Source organism: Protomyctophum parallelum, assembly GCF_964188405.1.
Source record: "Protomyctophum parallelum genome assembly, chromosome: 1".
Lineage (NCBI taxonomy): Eukaryota > Metazoa > Chordata > Actinopteri > Myctophiformes > Myctophidae > Protomyctophum > Protomyctophum parallelum.
The window spans coordinates 13390485-13404340 of NC_139697.1; the positions used below are offsets into that span (position 1 = coordinate 13390485).

Here is a 13856-nt window from a genome sequence, read left to right on the forward strand (position 1 = left end):
AGAGAGGGGGCAGGGGGGGAGGATGAAATGCACTGGTTTAAAGTAACTGAGTAGGCCTACATTTACCCGAGTAGCCTACTGTTGGCTACTTGAATACAAATTTGAGGCATTTTACTTTAACCCATTTAGGCCTGCATGATGTCGAAATTAAAAAACAAATCTTCCAAATCCTGACAGTTTTCTGAAATAGGCCTACCTTCTATTTCAATGTCAGTGGTGCTCAATATTTCATGTCAAGGACCCCAACAATTATATGTATACGCCGACCCCCATCTGAAAATGTTGTTCCAGGGACCCCCCCAGAAGCAAAGATTTGAGTTAAAAACGTTATTCAAAAAGATTTGTGAATGTTTTGCGAAAATGTACGTCATCTTGTCCCTAACACAAACATTAAATGCCATTAACAAAGATAATTTAATGTTTGTTGTTAATTGTTGTTAATGTTTGTTTCACATCACCATTACATCACCTAATAATAGCAACATGATTTAGACTTTAATATATTAGCCCCTCACTTCGCACAGACATGATTTTTACCAGAATAATTTTAAAACCTTAGTTACTAGTTACTTTGTAGATTTAGCTGTATATTTTACATTTTGGCCATTTGAAAATATCAGATCTACAAGCTATTTTCAAAAATATATAGCCTACCGTACCCTATTATACATTTTGAACTTGTGAAATGGAACATTCTGCACATTGAGGTACATTTTGATACCAATATCCTACTTTTGTACTTTTAATCAAGTAGCCTACATTTTGAATTCCAGACTTTTACCTGTAACAGAGAGTATACATTTCTATATTGCAGTATTTATACTCCAAAATGTGAGTACTTTTTCCACCACTGCAGAAATAAGAGAGATGGAGGGGAAAGGAAGTCATCATCACGGGATGAAACCGCAGAGCCCTTGAGTTGAGGCGGGGGTGTATGTAGAGGGAGGGGTTGTACCTGTTGTTATGATAGTGGTTGTACCTGTTCCACCTGTCCTGTCTCTCCTCCCACCCACACCACACCCACCCAGCCAGGTCAGCTGATGCGAGCCAGGGATCGGCAGCCAGGCGTGTGGTATCGTCTGCCCCGTACGTGTCACTGACTGCCTGCGTGCCTGCCAACAACAACCATAGCACCGGGACGGGACCTACCTCTATTATACACACAGACGGATAAATAAAGAGGAACCTGTTCTGTCCTTCCGCTCCACTCTCACCTTTACGTCATTCCCGGCGTCCAGCAGCCCTGGAGAGGAGACGACAGGTGGGGGGAGGAAGAAGACCAGGAAGAAGAAGAGGCCGGGTCTCTTTTAGTTTGAGTTAATTTCTCTATCTCTGTCGTTGTTGGGATCTAATGTGAATGTTGTGAGGGGGACTGGTCTGGGACGGGGAGGCACATTGGGGAACCTAAAATAACGCGGCCGGGGGACACCACCACCGCCACCATGGGGTCTGACGAGGCCTACAACTTCGTCTTCAAAGGTGAGTCAGTCGACAAGACAGACACTCTTCTTGTGAAGCCCGACACGAAACCGTGCGGCCGGGTGTACGCGACGTACACGCGGCCGCGCGTAACTTTACTTTGGTATTATTATTAAATCAAGGCTGATTCAGTGATTCTTTCACTATTGTTACGCGCCCGGTCCTGTGTGTGTGTGTGTGTGTGTGTGTGTGTGTGTGTGTGTGTGTGTGCCCGACCGACCGACTGGGATGGGAGCGCACAGCACAGACAGCCGACAGGTGCACTTGGTGCAAAGGGCAGCTACATGCTAAAGAGCGGCTCTGCTCTGGCAGTGTGCAGTTGACACTTATTTCCATGAAAGCTGAAACAAAAGAAGATCTGGGAGGGGAACGAGGAAGTGCACGTCCCTCTCTCTTTCTGTGCGTCTCTCTCTCTCTCTTTCTGTGTGTGTCTGTCTCTCTCTCTCTCTCTGTTTGGCTTTGGCAGCATGCCTTGTTTGATCTTTGACCCAATGTTGTGGGTGTGTGAATGTGTGTTACTTCATTGTGTGTGTGTGTGTGTGTGTGTGTGTGTGTTTACTCTGCATAGCCTGATTTTCTTTGGACAGTGCCCTTTCCTATTGTGAATATACAGTAGTGTACCTACTGTATGTATGTGGTGTCAAATGTACCTTTTTCATTCCATACATTCCTAATGCTGCGTTCACACACCAGCAGCAACAATGCGTGACCAACAGCATTGATGCTACGTCTTTGTTGAAGTGTTGCTTAAGAACCACACACTGTGCAAATGGAAAAATGGTAGGTAGGGCAAGTGATTTAGTAAGTCAGTAAGTTTTGTTACAGGCTATATTCTGATTGTAATCATTGCTATAGTATAGACTACAGTGTTTGTTCAGTAACAGGGGTCTCCCTCTGTCTCAGTGTCTCTCTAGATCTTTAATAAACAGAACATACATTTCCATAAGTAGGTGACAGCATTTCAGCCAATCAAGATAGTACCCATTTATCAGCTTCATGACATAACTATACAAGTTAACAGCTTAAAAACTATAAAGATATATGAGTTTTCCAGTTCTCCAATTTTGTCTGTTCCTTTATTTGTCTCATCACTTCCAATTTCGTTTGTTTAATCTTTATCCTGATTCCTGACTGAGTTCTCTATTCTGATTGGGTAGAATTGGTATCCCGACCTGAAAAGGGCGGCTTATTGATGAATAGCTGGAGAGACACGGAGACTCTGTTACTGAACAAGCTCTCTATATCAATGAGTACTATCAGAATATAGATATGTAACATTTCTTTAAACCAGAGGAAATCACTTACCCTACCTATAGACGGCAGCATAGTCCTTTTACAGAAAGGAGCAGGGGTTGAGGGGACAGATGAACCAGGGCGAAACTAAAACTTGTGACTGATTGATGCTTCATTGCGTCATTGTAGCGCAGAAGGAAGTTGAAGCCAATGCAGCACAACATTTTTTTATGTAGCCATGCAGTCATGCAGAGACGGCTGTCTTATGAGTGACAACCACACCGCATAATGGGTAGACCAGGGGTGCCCACACTTTTACACACACAATTTATTTTCGATCCCATTGCTGAAATGTGTTTAAAAATGTACCTGAGGGGCTTTGGAATAGTTACATACAGTAAGACATGAGACAAGCACACTTGGAATGGGAAATAGAGGTACATTTTGAATTGGTAGGGTTTCTCTTGTATTATAACTTTGTAATGCTACTGACACTTGTGTAAAAGCTGACATAGGCCCTTATAAATGTCAGTCAATCAAGTCACCTTAATTCAAGACTAGTGGCACATGCAAAACAGTTTTTTTTTAATATTTAAATTAAATATATTTGTAGGACCATGTGATCTACCTGCACAGCCTTTGTGATCTACTGGTAGATCACAATCTACCTTTTGGTCACCCCGGAGGTAGACTGACGAGGATGTCGCCACAACAGCACACATCTGGTGACTGGTGATGGCCAAAGGATGGCACACTACCAAATACTGCCTGCCCCAAAACATGCTCTCCTCAGGGGGTTCAATCCCTTCCCTGGTCGAGTCATACCAAAGACTATAAAAATGGAACCCAGTGCCAGTGCCTTGGAACTGGGCATCAAGGGTTGGATTGGGGGCTAATGCCCTGTGAGTCTGACATACTAGCCGTGTCATGTCCAGGGGGTGTACTTGTACATCATGTCCAGGGAGTGTACTTGTACATCATGTCCAGGGGGTGTACTTGTACATCATGTCCAGGGAGTGTACTTCAAGCTGCCTCACGCTACAGAAACAGGACATGGGCTCCTGACCTATGGGCCACATGGCTCGGTGGGGGATCTACAACTTGTTGTCATCTGCTGATTTTAACATTCTCTTCTGCCTGTTATCCCCCCCTTCCCAGTGGTTCTGATCGGGGAGTCTGGCGTGGGGAAGAGCAACCTGCTCTCTCGCTACACGAAGAACGAGTTCAACCACGACAGCCGCACCACCATCGGCGTGGAGTTCAGCACGCGCACCGTTCAGCTGGACACCATCACCATCAAGGCTCAGATCTGGGACACCGCCGGGCTGGAGCGCTACAGAGCCATCACCTCCGCGTGGGTGCACGCACACACACACACACTCACACACACACACAGACGTGACTTTCTGGCAGAAACCTCTTATCTCCATATTCTAATCTATTGTGGGGTTCTTTCTTTTTCGTAAATTAACTTGATTCAATTTCATCATCAATCAATCATCATCAATTTACTTGATGATACATACTGCACTCAAAAGCATCAAAAGTAGCAGATCCACAAGCAATGCGTTTTGAGCTTGTAGATCTGCTACTTTTGGCATCTTGTCATTTTAAAGCTGAAAAGTGACAGTTTTGAACATATGAGTTTTGCACCAGACAGACGACCATCTCCGCTTAGTCCCTATGTACTAGTGAAAATATAGACATTTATGTCCTTTGCAGGGTTCATACACGGTCTAGGCCCTAGACCTGTGCCTAATAAAAGGAAATACCTGAAGGACATTTTCCAAGAGCGCTTCCTTTGAATGTCAAAGAATCTCCCTAGACTCTAGGGAGATTCTTAGACATTATTATTATTATTATTTGACATTCAAAGGAAGCTCTCATGGAAAGTGTCCTTCAGGTATTTTCTTTTATTAGGCACAGGCAACAAACAAACACCATACGTGCTTCGGAATAAAAGCCTTCAGCTCTGTGCCAAAACGCATATGTTGTTTGTTTGTGTCCTTTAACAAAGTACTTGACCTTTCTGCGAGTGCTGGCAATTCCTCTGGTTGTCTAAGAACAAGGGTATACACTCACACTCACACTCACACTCACACTCACACACTTTCACGTGGTTGCATCACGTGTATCGGAGGAGATGCTCATCTACACCATACTAACCATTTGGGGTCAGCCATGATAAGGGACTACAGTACATCAGGGAATTGGGCATCGGCGGCATACAAAATTAAATTGGTAGAAAGGGGGAAAAAAGCAACATGTGCACTAACTAATGTCATTGCTTTGTGTCTCCAGGTATTACAGAGGCGCAGTGGGGGCTCTATTGGTCTACGACATCTCCAAACACCTGACCTACGAGAGCGCAGAGCGCTGGCTCAAGGAGCTGTACGACCACGCCGACCCCCACATCGTGGTCATGCTGGTGGGCAACAAGAGCGACCTGGACTCCGTCAGGACGGTCCCCGGCGATGATGCCAGGCAATTCGCAGGTACTCCTTCGCTCCCTTTTGTTATTTTATAATAGAAACACTCTAAAGCAGTGGTTTTCCAACCCTTTTCACATCAAGGCCCATTATTTATTCGACGGCATTTGAGCCACGGACCACCATTTGAGCCTCTCGGTCCCAAAACGAAAGAATATTCTGTTATCGTTGGATAAGATTTTGTCCACAATTCCATGCTGTTGGTACCATTAGGAGAGATAACAGGCAAACGTTGATCAAAATAACAATTCTTCTACATTATCCAATTGTGTAGAGTTCTTGTAAATTAAGTAATGCAGCTGTTTAACAATAATTTAACTCTTGAGAGCGTAAGGTTTTACGCTCTCAGTCCCAAAACTGAGAGCGTCTCAAGAGTTAAAGATCTAATAATGATCCATTTGGTTACCAACTCTCCATCATTGAGCTGGTGACCCACTGGTGGAAAGCCACTGCCCTAAAGGGCCTGCTGTGATTTAGAATAGCCTGTTGCGATCCTAGAATCTCACCGTAGCTCGTTAATAACGCTATTTACTGCGTAGCCCCGAGGTTCTTATACTTTGGTCCCCTCCTTTTCCCCTCCACACCAAATCTCGTCACTCAAAATAGCCGATCTAAAGCTCACAACAACACGTTACGCGGTGAATGTTCGCCTACTATGACATGCCCAGAATAGGGGTTCATGTGGTGAAAGGTGGTGCCTTCACTCGGTCGTATTACTCATCCCCACGCTACAGGATGACAGCAAGGCTGCGTCACACACCGACCACACAGTCTTCTAAAGTTTATCAAGACACTACATGTATACATTTGATTACGTGACCGGAGGCTGTGTGAGTCATGGCTGATACAGAGGTTGGCCAGACCGTACAGGAACAGACTGTAGGTTGTACTACCTGCAGTTCCGTCATTAAGAGGAAATTACATACACAAACCTATATCTATGATCACACAGCCTAAGTGTGATTAAGTGGTTTAGTTAAAGGATTGTGCACAGATCCTACTGGGGATGTGGGTGGCGGTCAAGCCTTGTGTGTGTGTGTATATAAAAACCAGGTCCAGCAGATCCAGATTGTAAACATAATGGGTGGCGTGACAGTATCATTATTGTGTGGTTCCTCATACTGTTTGTGCGCTGCTGGTATCCAGGAGGGACGTGTCGTACACAGTGCGCTTACTGTCATTCATAATGAGCAAAACCTGAAACCATGCAGTGGGGTGGAAGAAGTACTCGCATGTTTTACTTAAGTAAAAGTTATCAATACTGCAATGTAGAAATAAGAACCAACTAAAAGTCCGGAATTCAACATTTACTATTGGCACCAAAATGTACTTGGGAGTACAAAAAGTGGAAAGTGCTCATTATGCACATTATGCAACAGTTTTCAAATGCATTTAAAAAATCCTTTGAAAATAGCAAATCTACAAGCTCAATATAGAGTAAAAGTAAATGTACTTTGTTACTTTCTACCACAGAAACCTTGGTATGTCCAAAACCTGTTCCTCTTCAGGAAATTAAATATCTTTCTCGGATCTCACAAGATCATAAGATAAACTAGATAAAGTGCCAATCGGCACAGGTCTCCACCAGGATTCTTCCTCAGCCTAGTGGGAATATGCGTGCACAGTTTCATCGCAATCGGACGCTGCGTTGAGGAGTTGTGGCCATTTGCTACTCCTGAAAACTGTAGGAGCCAATCGTGGCCAATCAGGATGGAATATGAGAAATCAAACAAACCTGTCTTGATCACATGACTATGGAGATCATGTGTACCGATTTGCGTGAAATTTGGATAAAATCTGAAGGAGTAATAATAGAAAATGTGTTTTACATATGTAGGCCTCCTGGTGGCGCTATAAAGAGCAGATGTGAAAAATTCCAGACAAAGGTTTTTCCTTGGCCTCTAGGGAGTTGGCATACAAAGTTATCCACAGATCCGTGCAGTCAGAGGTAAAAACACTTTTCGGCCAGTTATAGCGCCACCTTGAGGCTGAGTTGAAATTGTTCATGTGGCATTTCGTCCTCGGCCTAGTGGGAATGTGGGTGCACAATTTCACGGAAATCACGCGATGTGTTCATGATTTGCAGCATTTTGTTTGAAACTGAGCACTCCTGTGAATTTTGGAAGCCAATCTTAACCAATCAGGATGGAGTCTGAGAAATCTGAAAGACCGGTTTGGTTGAATGGCTCTAGAGAGACTGTGTACCAATTTGCGTGATGTTTGGACACAATCTGTAGGTGTACTGTGCAAAAACTTGTTTTGCACAAAGCGGCCTCCTGGTGGCGCTATAACAGGCCGTTCTGGAAGGTTTGGGGCAGAGGTTCATGGTTGGCATCCAGGGAGTCTGTGTGCAAAATTTGGCATCGACCGGGTTAACGGTGGCCGAGATTAGCTGCTCACGGACGGACGGACACACAGACGGACGGACACACGGACGGACGGAGTGCAAAACATACTCTCCCCCATGCCTTCGGCTGGTGGAGACAATAATACATAGGATTGAGATTTGAGCTTATTCGATAGATGCTGTATGAACTACTGTATGACCAGGGCTCCCTCGTGAAAGATCTTAATCTCAATGGGATTTTCACTTGTATGAATAAAATGAATGTATAAGCTGTATAAGAAGTATTGAGCCACCACTGTACAGTATATTCCGCATTCTATTTCTATCAGAGTTCAGCTTAATTTATATTCCACCTCACGACTGTGTCACTTTGAAGGCAAGAGCTGATCTTGTCGGTGACAGTCGCACTACACTACAGAGTATTCATTAGGCTTTTAGTCAACGCTGACTTCATACTGTTTCCCTCCCTATCCAGAGAGCAAAGGCCTCATGTACATGGAGACCTCGGCGTTGGATTCCACCAACGTTGAAAGTGCTTTCCACGACGTGCTCACAGGTACACACACGCACTCGCTCTGTGAAAATACCAATGTTTTCTTGTATCTTGAAGGCAGTGTTTGAATGTTAACCCGAATACTGCACTACTGCAGTGCACACTGCTAAATCCAGGAAATGCAATTACAGTCAGAGACAAATGTTTTGTTTTGCGTCTCCGTGTTGTGCAGCCATCCATACGAAGGTGGCCAGCCGGGAGGTGACCCGCGGGTCCATCAGCGCCGTGACCCTGTCCAGCCCCGTGGGACCGGCCAGCGAGCCGGCACCGGAGCAAAGGAGCTGCTGCAAGAACCTCTGACCACCGCCGGGGCTTCTACTGGACCGGTGGACCCCCTCACCACGCATTCACCGGACCCCCGCCATTAACATCAACATCATAGTTACACTTCATCCACACTGTGTCGTTCACATGATCAGCAAGGTGCATCTTTAACCACTTTTAAGCCCTATTTCAGAAAATGGATGATCTGCGAGCTCATTGTGATTTATTTATATTTAATTTACCCAGGGTAGCAGCTGAGCTGAGCATTTTCAGCATTGCCTTGCACATAGAAACACACAGACAGACACACACAATAAAATCTGGGAGCTGACCACTACAACCACAGTCTGATACTGTTGGTCACTGAGCATCTCCACTGAAGTAGTTGGCCAGTTCAGTGCCTTGCTCAAGGTCACTTCAGCGGTGTTGGGGGAGGGGTAAGTGGTGCCATTCACAGATTTGTTCCCTGCTGGGTCCGGGGAATCGAACCGGGAACCCTTTCTGGCATAAAGTGCGCTCCTCTTAACCTTAAGGCCACAGCTGCCTGCCCCTGTGAGCTAGTAGATCAGCTATTTTTTTCTCCTGCTATTTCTGAAAGGTTTGGAACATTTTCGCCTACAATGACATGCCCTCAACTGAGACGCTAGAAGTTAATTCAAAATAAAATGGCTGTGTTGTAGTGCTGCAGTACCTAAGACCAGTGTTGCTCTGAAATCCAGTTTCAAGACCACATGTTGTCTCTCCTGCAACGTTCCTCGGACCAGAGTGCTAGTTCCGTTTTTGTTCATTCTCAGATTTATTCTTCAATTGCAGTAATTACTCAATTCCTTGAATAATTAGGCCTATACCTAATCATTTGAGTATATTATGCGTAAAATGTTTTTTTCCTCTACACTAGCGGTGTAATTTATTTACACATTATTTTAAATTATATTCAGTACATGCATAATATATGTATATACGCTTAAAATTGTCTTCAGCAGCAGAAGTAAGCTGTTTGACACTCTTCTGTTTTATATCCAATTCCAAGCTTTTTTACAAAGTAAGAAAAATATATATTTGTGTTTCAGATCAAAGGATTGCCTTCTGTTATATAGTAACTTGTATTTTACTTGAATACATTAAAATATTTTTCCTTTTTGAAAAATTGAATTAATTGGTCATCGACTCAATTCATTTACCAATACCAAACCTTCTGCTCTCAATCTTGATTCGGTCTTGACTTGATCTCGTTTTAGATTCAGATCCATTAGGCCTACAGCACTGTTCTCTCTCTCACACACACACACACACACACACACACACACACACACACACACACACACACAAAAACATGCATGCACTCACACACACACACACACACAAATGAAAACGACATGTAGGAAAAGGTAGAAATACACATTTATTTAATATTTGCTATAAACATGATTAAATGCCATGGTTTCTTCTTAATCTAATAGTAAGTAAAGTTTTCAAATAATTGTAATGGAATAAAAGTACAATATTTGTCTCTGAGATGTAGTGGAGTAGAAATAAGTACTGAAAAAGTTGGAAAAGTACCTAAAATGTGTACTTAAGTACAGTACTACTTAAATGACCAGACAGTGGCCTTGTGGTTAGAGTGTCTGCCCTGAAACTATGAGGTCGGGGTTCGATCTCCGGCTGGGTCATACCAAAGACTGTAAAAATGGGATCTAATGCCTCCATGCTTGGCACTCGGTATCAATGTGTTGGATTGGGGGTCAAATCAACTAATGATTCCCGAGCATGGCGCACACTGCGACTCACCGCTCCAATAGATGGGTCAAATGCGGAGAACAAATTTCACTGCGGTAACGGTGTGACTAATCGTACGACTTTGACTTTGACTTACTTTAGTTGACACCAGGGTCCAATTGTCTCTTAATAATAACCCATGCATGGCCCTTGTATGAGATGATCTATACCGTGTGTGTGTACTCCCTCCAGTTGGACTGTAGGTGGCAGCGGTGAGGTTGAAAGCACACTGAGTTGCTGAGTTGTTGGAGCATCTGTGAGCTCAGCTTGTCCATCTCTCCTCTCCTCCTTACTAAAACTGTGTGAGCTCAGCTTGTCCAGCTCTCCTCTCCTCTCCTTACTAACACTGTGAGCTCAGCTTGTCCAGCTCTCCTCTCCTCTCCTTACTAACACTGTGAGCTCAGCTTGTCCAGCTCTCCTCTCCTCTCCTCTCCTTACTAACACTGTGAGCTCAGCTTGTCCAGCTCTCCTCTCCTCTCCTTACTAACACTGTGAGCTCAGCTTGTCCAGCTCTCCTCTCCTCTCCTTACTAACACTGTGAGCTCAGCTTGTCCAGTTCTCCTCTCCTCTCCTTACTAAAACTGTGTGAGCTCAGCTTGTCCAGCTCTCCTCTCCTCTCCTTACTAACACTGTGAGCTCAGCTTGTCCAGCTCTCCTCTCCTCTCCTCTCCTTACTAAAACTGTGTGATCTCAGATAGTCCAGCTCTCCTCTCCTCTCCTTACTAACACTGTGAGCTCAGCTTGTCCAGCTCTCCTCTCCTCTCCTCTCCTTACTAAAACTGTGTGATCTCAGATAGTCCAGCTCTCCTCTCCTCTCCTTACTAAAACTGTGTGAGCTCAGCTTGTCCAGCTCTCCTCTCCTCTCCTCTCCTCTCCTTACTAACACTGTGAGCTCAGCTTGTCCAGCTCTCCTCTCCTCTCCTTACTAAAACTGTGTGAGCTCAGATAGTCCAGCTCTCCTCTCCTCTCCAAAACTGTGTTGTGCACAGTAAGGCCCGACTCACACCTTTCGATCTATAGCATACAACATTGATGCATGCTAGATGTATACAAAGGGTGTGATACATCTTGCCCAAATGCATTTCCAATGGAAGTCACATGGTTTGACACAACATTTGTGTTGTACGGCTTTCGGCTGTGTTTCGACTGCCCCCCCACCCCCTCATACAACACAAATGTTGTGTCAAACCATGTGACTCCCATTGGAAATGCCTTGCGAGCTTGCATCAGCTATACATCTCATACAACAAGCATACATCAGTCTGTTGCAAAGGTGTGAGTCAGGCCTCAAGCCACCAGTGTTGAAAAGTAACGATTACTTTTTTCCAGTAACTATAGTAATATATTTAATTACTTTACAATTTTAGGTAACTATATTACTAATATGTTACTATTTTCAGGAGCCTTGGTGGCACTGTGGGCTTGAGTGTTTAATTATAATGGTAGACTTGGTTGGGAATCGATGGAGTTGCTATGCAGGCTGCTGATCCGGTCTAGATCTAGACTCTAGAACGGTTATGGAAACGATGCGCATCTGTATGTACGTGTGAACTATCGGATGCAGAAGGACACTTTTGGGGACAAAAGATGCAATTCTTGTATTACTTTTGGCAGGAAGTAATATGAAAAATGTACTGTAATATATTACCAGTCTTGAGTAACTTTTACAACACTGACCGCCACTGCATTCACGTGAAAACGTCCAGTCTCTATGGCAGCGAGAGAGAGGCTGCTGCTGGTGTTCTCCTGACAACCTCATAAGCTCTCATCACCCGAGGAGAACAGAATTAATTCACACTCTTTCCACAATTCATTCACATGCATGCTGTTTTTTCTTCCTAGCCGTGTGTGTGTGTGTGTGTGTGTGTGTGTGTGTGTGTGTGTGTGTGTGCGTGCGTGCGTGCGTGCGTGCGCGCGCGCATGTGCAGATCACCTGCAGTCTCTATGGCTTTAATTGGGTCGGCTGGTACAGCTCGGCTGAGAGACTGTATTATAAATCTACTGTATTGGTTGTTAATGACATTTTTGACAGATAACTGCTCTATCTCTGGCTCACAGATGTGCATACTCTCTCGCTGTGTGTGCATGTGCATGTGGCCTGATGTGCCTATTTGCACAATTGCTCTGGCTGCCAGAGATCATTTGCCACAGTGAATTGACCACAAAGGGGGTTTCTTTTTTCATTTTTTAATTAAGTTTCTGTCATGAAAGTATTATAAGGAAGTATCTGCGAGGGGCAGTAGTAAATGTTTCATTATTTCTCCCATGAATGATGATATTTTTATGGGCCGAGTAAAGGCATCTGGTTTAATAATCCCTGCAGCCCAAGTCCGGCTGCACCGGCTTTGAAAACTGTAAATTTTGATCGGTCTAGCATGGCCCTCACAAAGAGGCCAAAATAAGAGGAGAAAAAGACGTGAAAAATGCCATATCTCCCAAATCCTATGTTCAAAGTGTGATGAGGACACAGTGGGGTTAAATTCGCTAACCACTTAAACACTATTTCTTTACTTCCTTGTATGATGGACGTCACACAGCAAAAATATGTTATCTATTATCCAAGCTATTTTTGAACATCATGAAATTCCCAACGCCAGGTTGAAATTGTTTAAGACAGACTGTTTTGATATTTTCTGTGGCCCCCAAGGCACATGGTCAAAATGCACACCTATATTAATAATATCCTCGCAAAATAGGCCCTATAACTCATATATATCATGATGTGTTTATGTTGGGAAATGATAATGATAAAAATAATGATAATGATACATGTTTTATAGATGTATACATTGCAATAAATAATGTGTGGTTGCCACAAAATCCCAAGCAACAGTGGCTCTTGTCTCATGGCACACCGTCACCGTCACCACACACCAGTGTGGCTTGGCACACCATCTGGAAACCACTGATTTGACCACATTAGCCCTGGCACTGCAGTGGCACCATGCACTAATTTGGGCAAGTCATTATAGGCAGAAAAACGTTTTGAGAAATAGCAGATCCACAAGCTCAACCTGTGAGCTTGTGGATCTGCTATTTTCCATATTTGTCATGACAAAGTATATAGGGCCTATCAGTGGTCATCACCACATGTGGTGGATATATTTGTAAGAAAGCTTTTACATAAAAAATGTGTTGACAAAACTATTACCAGAAAGAGCTAGCCCTGCATTACATACAGTAGGTATGTAACTCTGAAAGTGTTCAGATGGAAAGAAATGGACTCTTACAGGTCCATAATTTGGTTCCATTTGAACATTTTCAGAGTTACAGTATTTGGGGGGACCTTGCAAATAAAAACAATTGAGAATCACCAGTACTAGTTGGACTCCTAATATGCCATAGTGTGGTAGTAAATAGTAAGTAGTGAAAAAGTGTCATACTATATAAGACAAAGCCTGGAGACTTGACATGCAGTAATTGGGTCTTATGATCAAAATAAGAACATTATGGCGGTGTGTAAATAATAAAATCTAAACTTTTCCAGGGACAAGTCTCTGCCACGGACACTCTAATTCTTTACTTAAATAAAAGTACCAATACTGCAATGTAGAAGTACTGGGTGACGTTACATTGATCAACACAAATTTCAACAAAGCATACTTTGGTGTTACTCGCCAGTACAGCTGCGAAGAAAATCATCTTGGTTAATTGGAAATCTGAAAAATCACCTTCACAGAGACACTGGCTGAATGAGCTTTCATCATACTGTACC

General features: G+C 43.6%; 2 protein-coding genes across 2 annotated transcripts in view; one reads left to right on the forward strand and one right to left on the reverse strand.

Moving 5' to 3' along the window:
* Nucleotides 1–13856, reverse strand: part of kat2b (K(lysine) acetyltransferase 2B) — a 175812-nt gene that overhangs the window by 35022 nt on the left and 126934 nt on the right. The gene's annotated exons all lie outside the window — the stretch shown is intronic.
* LOC310873621 (ras-related protein Rab-25-like) lies at nt 1096–8484 on the forward strand. The gene is made up of 5 exons (XM_083786160.1): nt 1096–1479; nt 3871–4066; nt 5014–5207; nt 8024–8104; nt 8274–8484. Exons 1-5 carry the CDS (start codon nt 1443–1445, stop codon nt 8399–8401), a joined length of 636 nt encoding a protein of 211 aa, XP_083642286.1. The 5' UTR covers nt 1096–1442; the 3' UTR covers nt 8402–8484.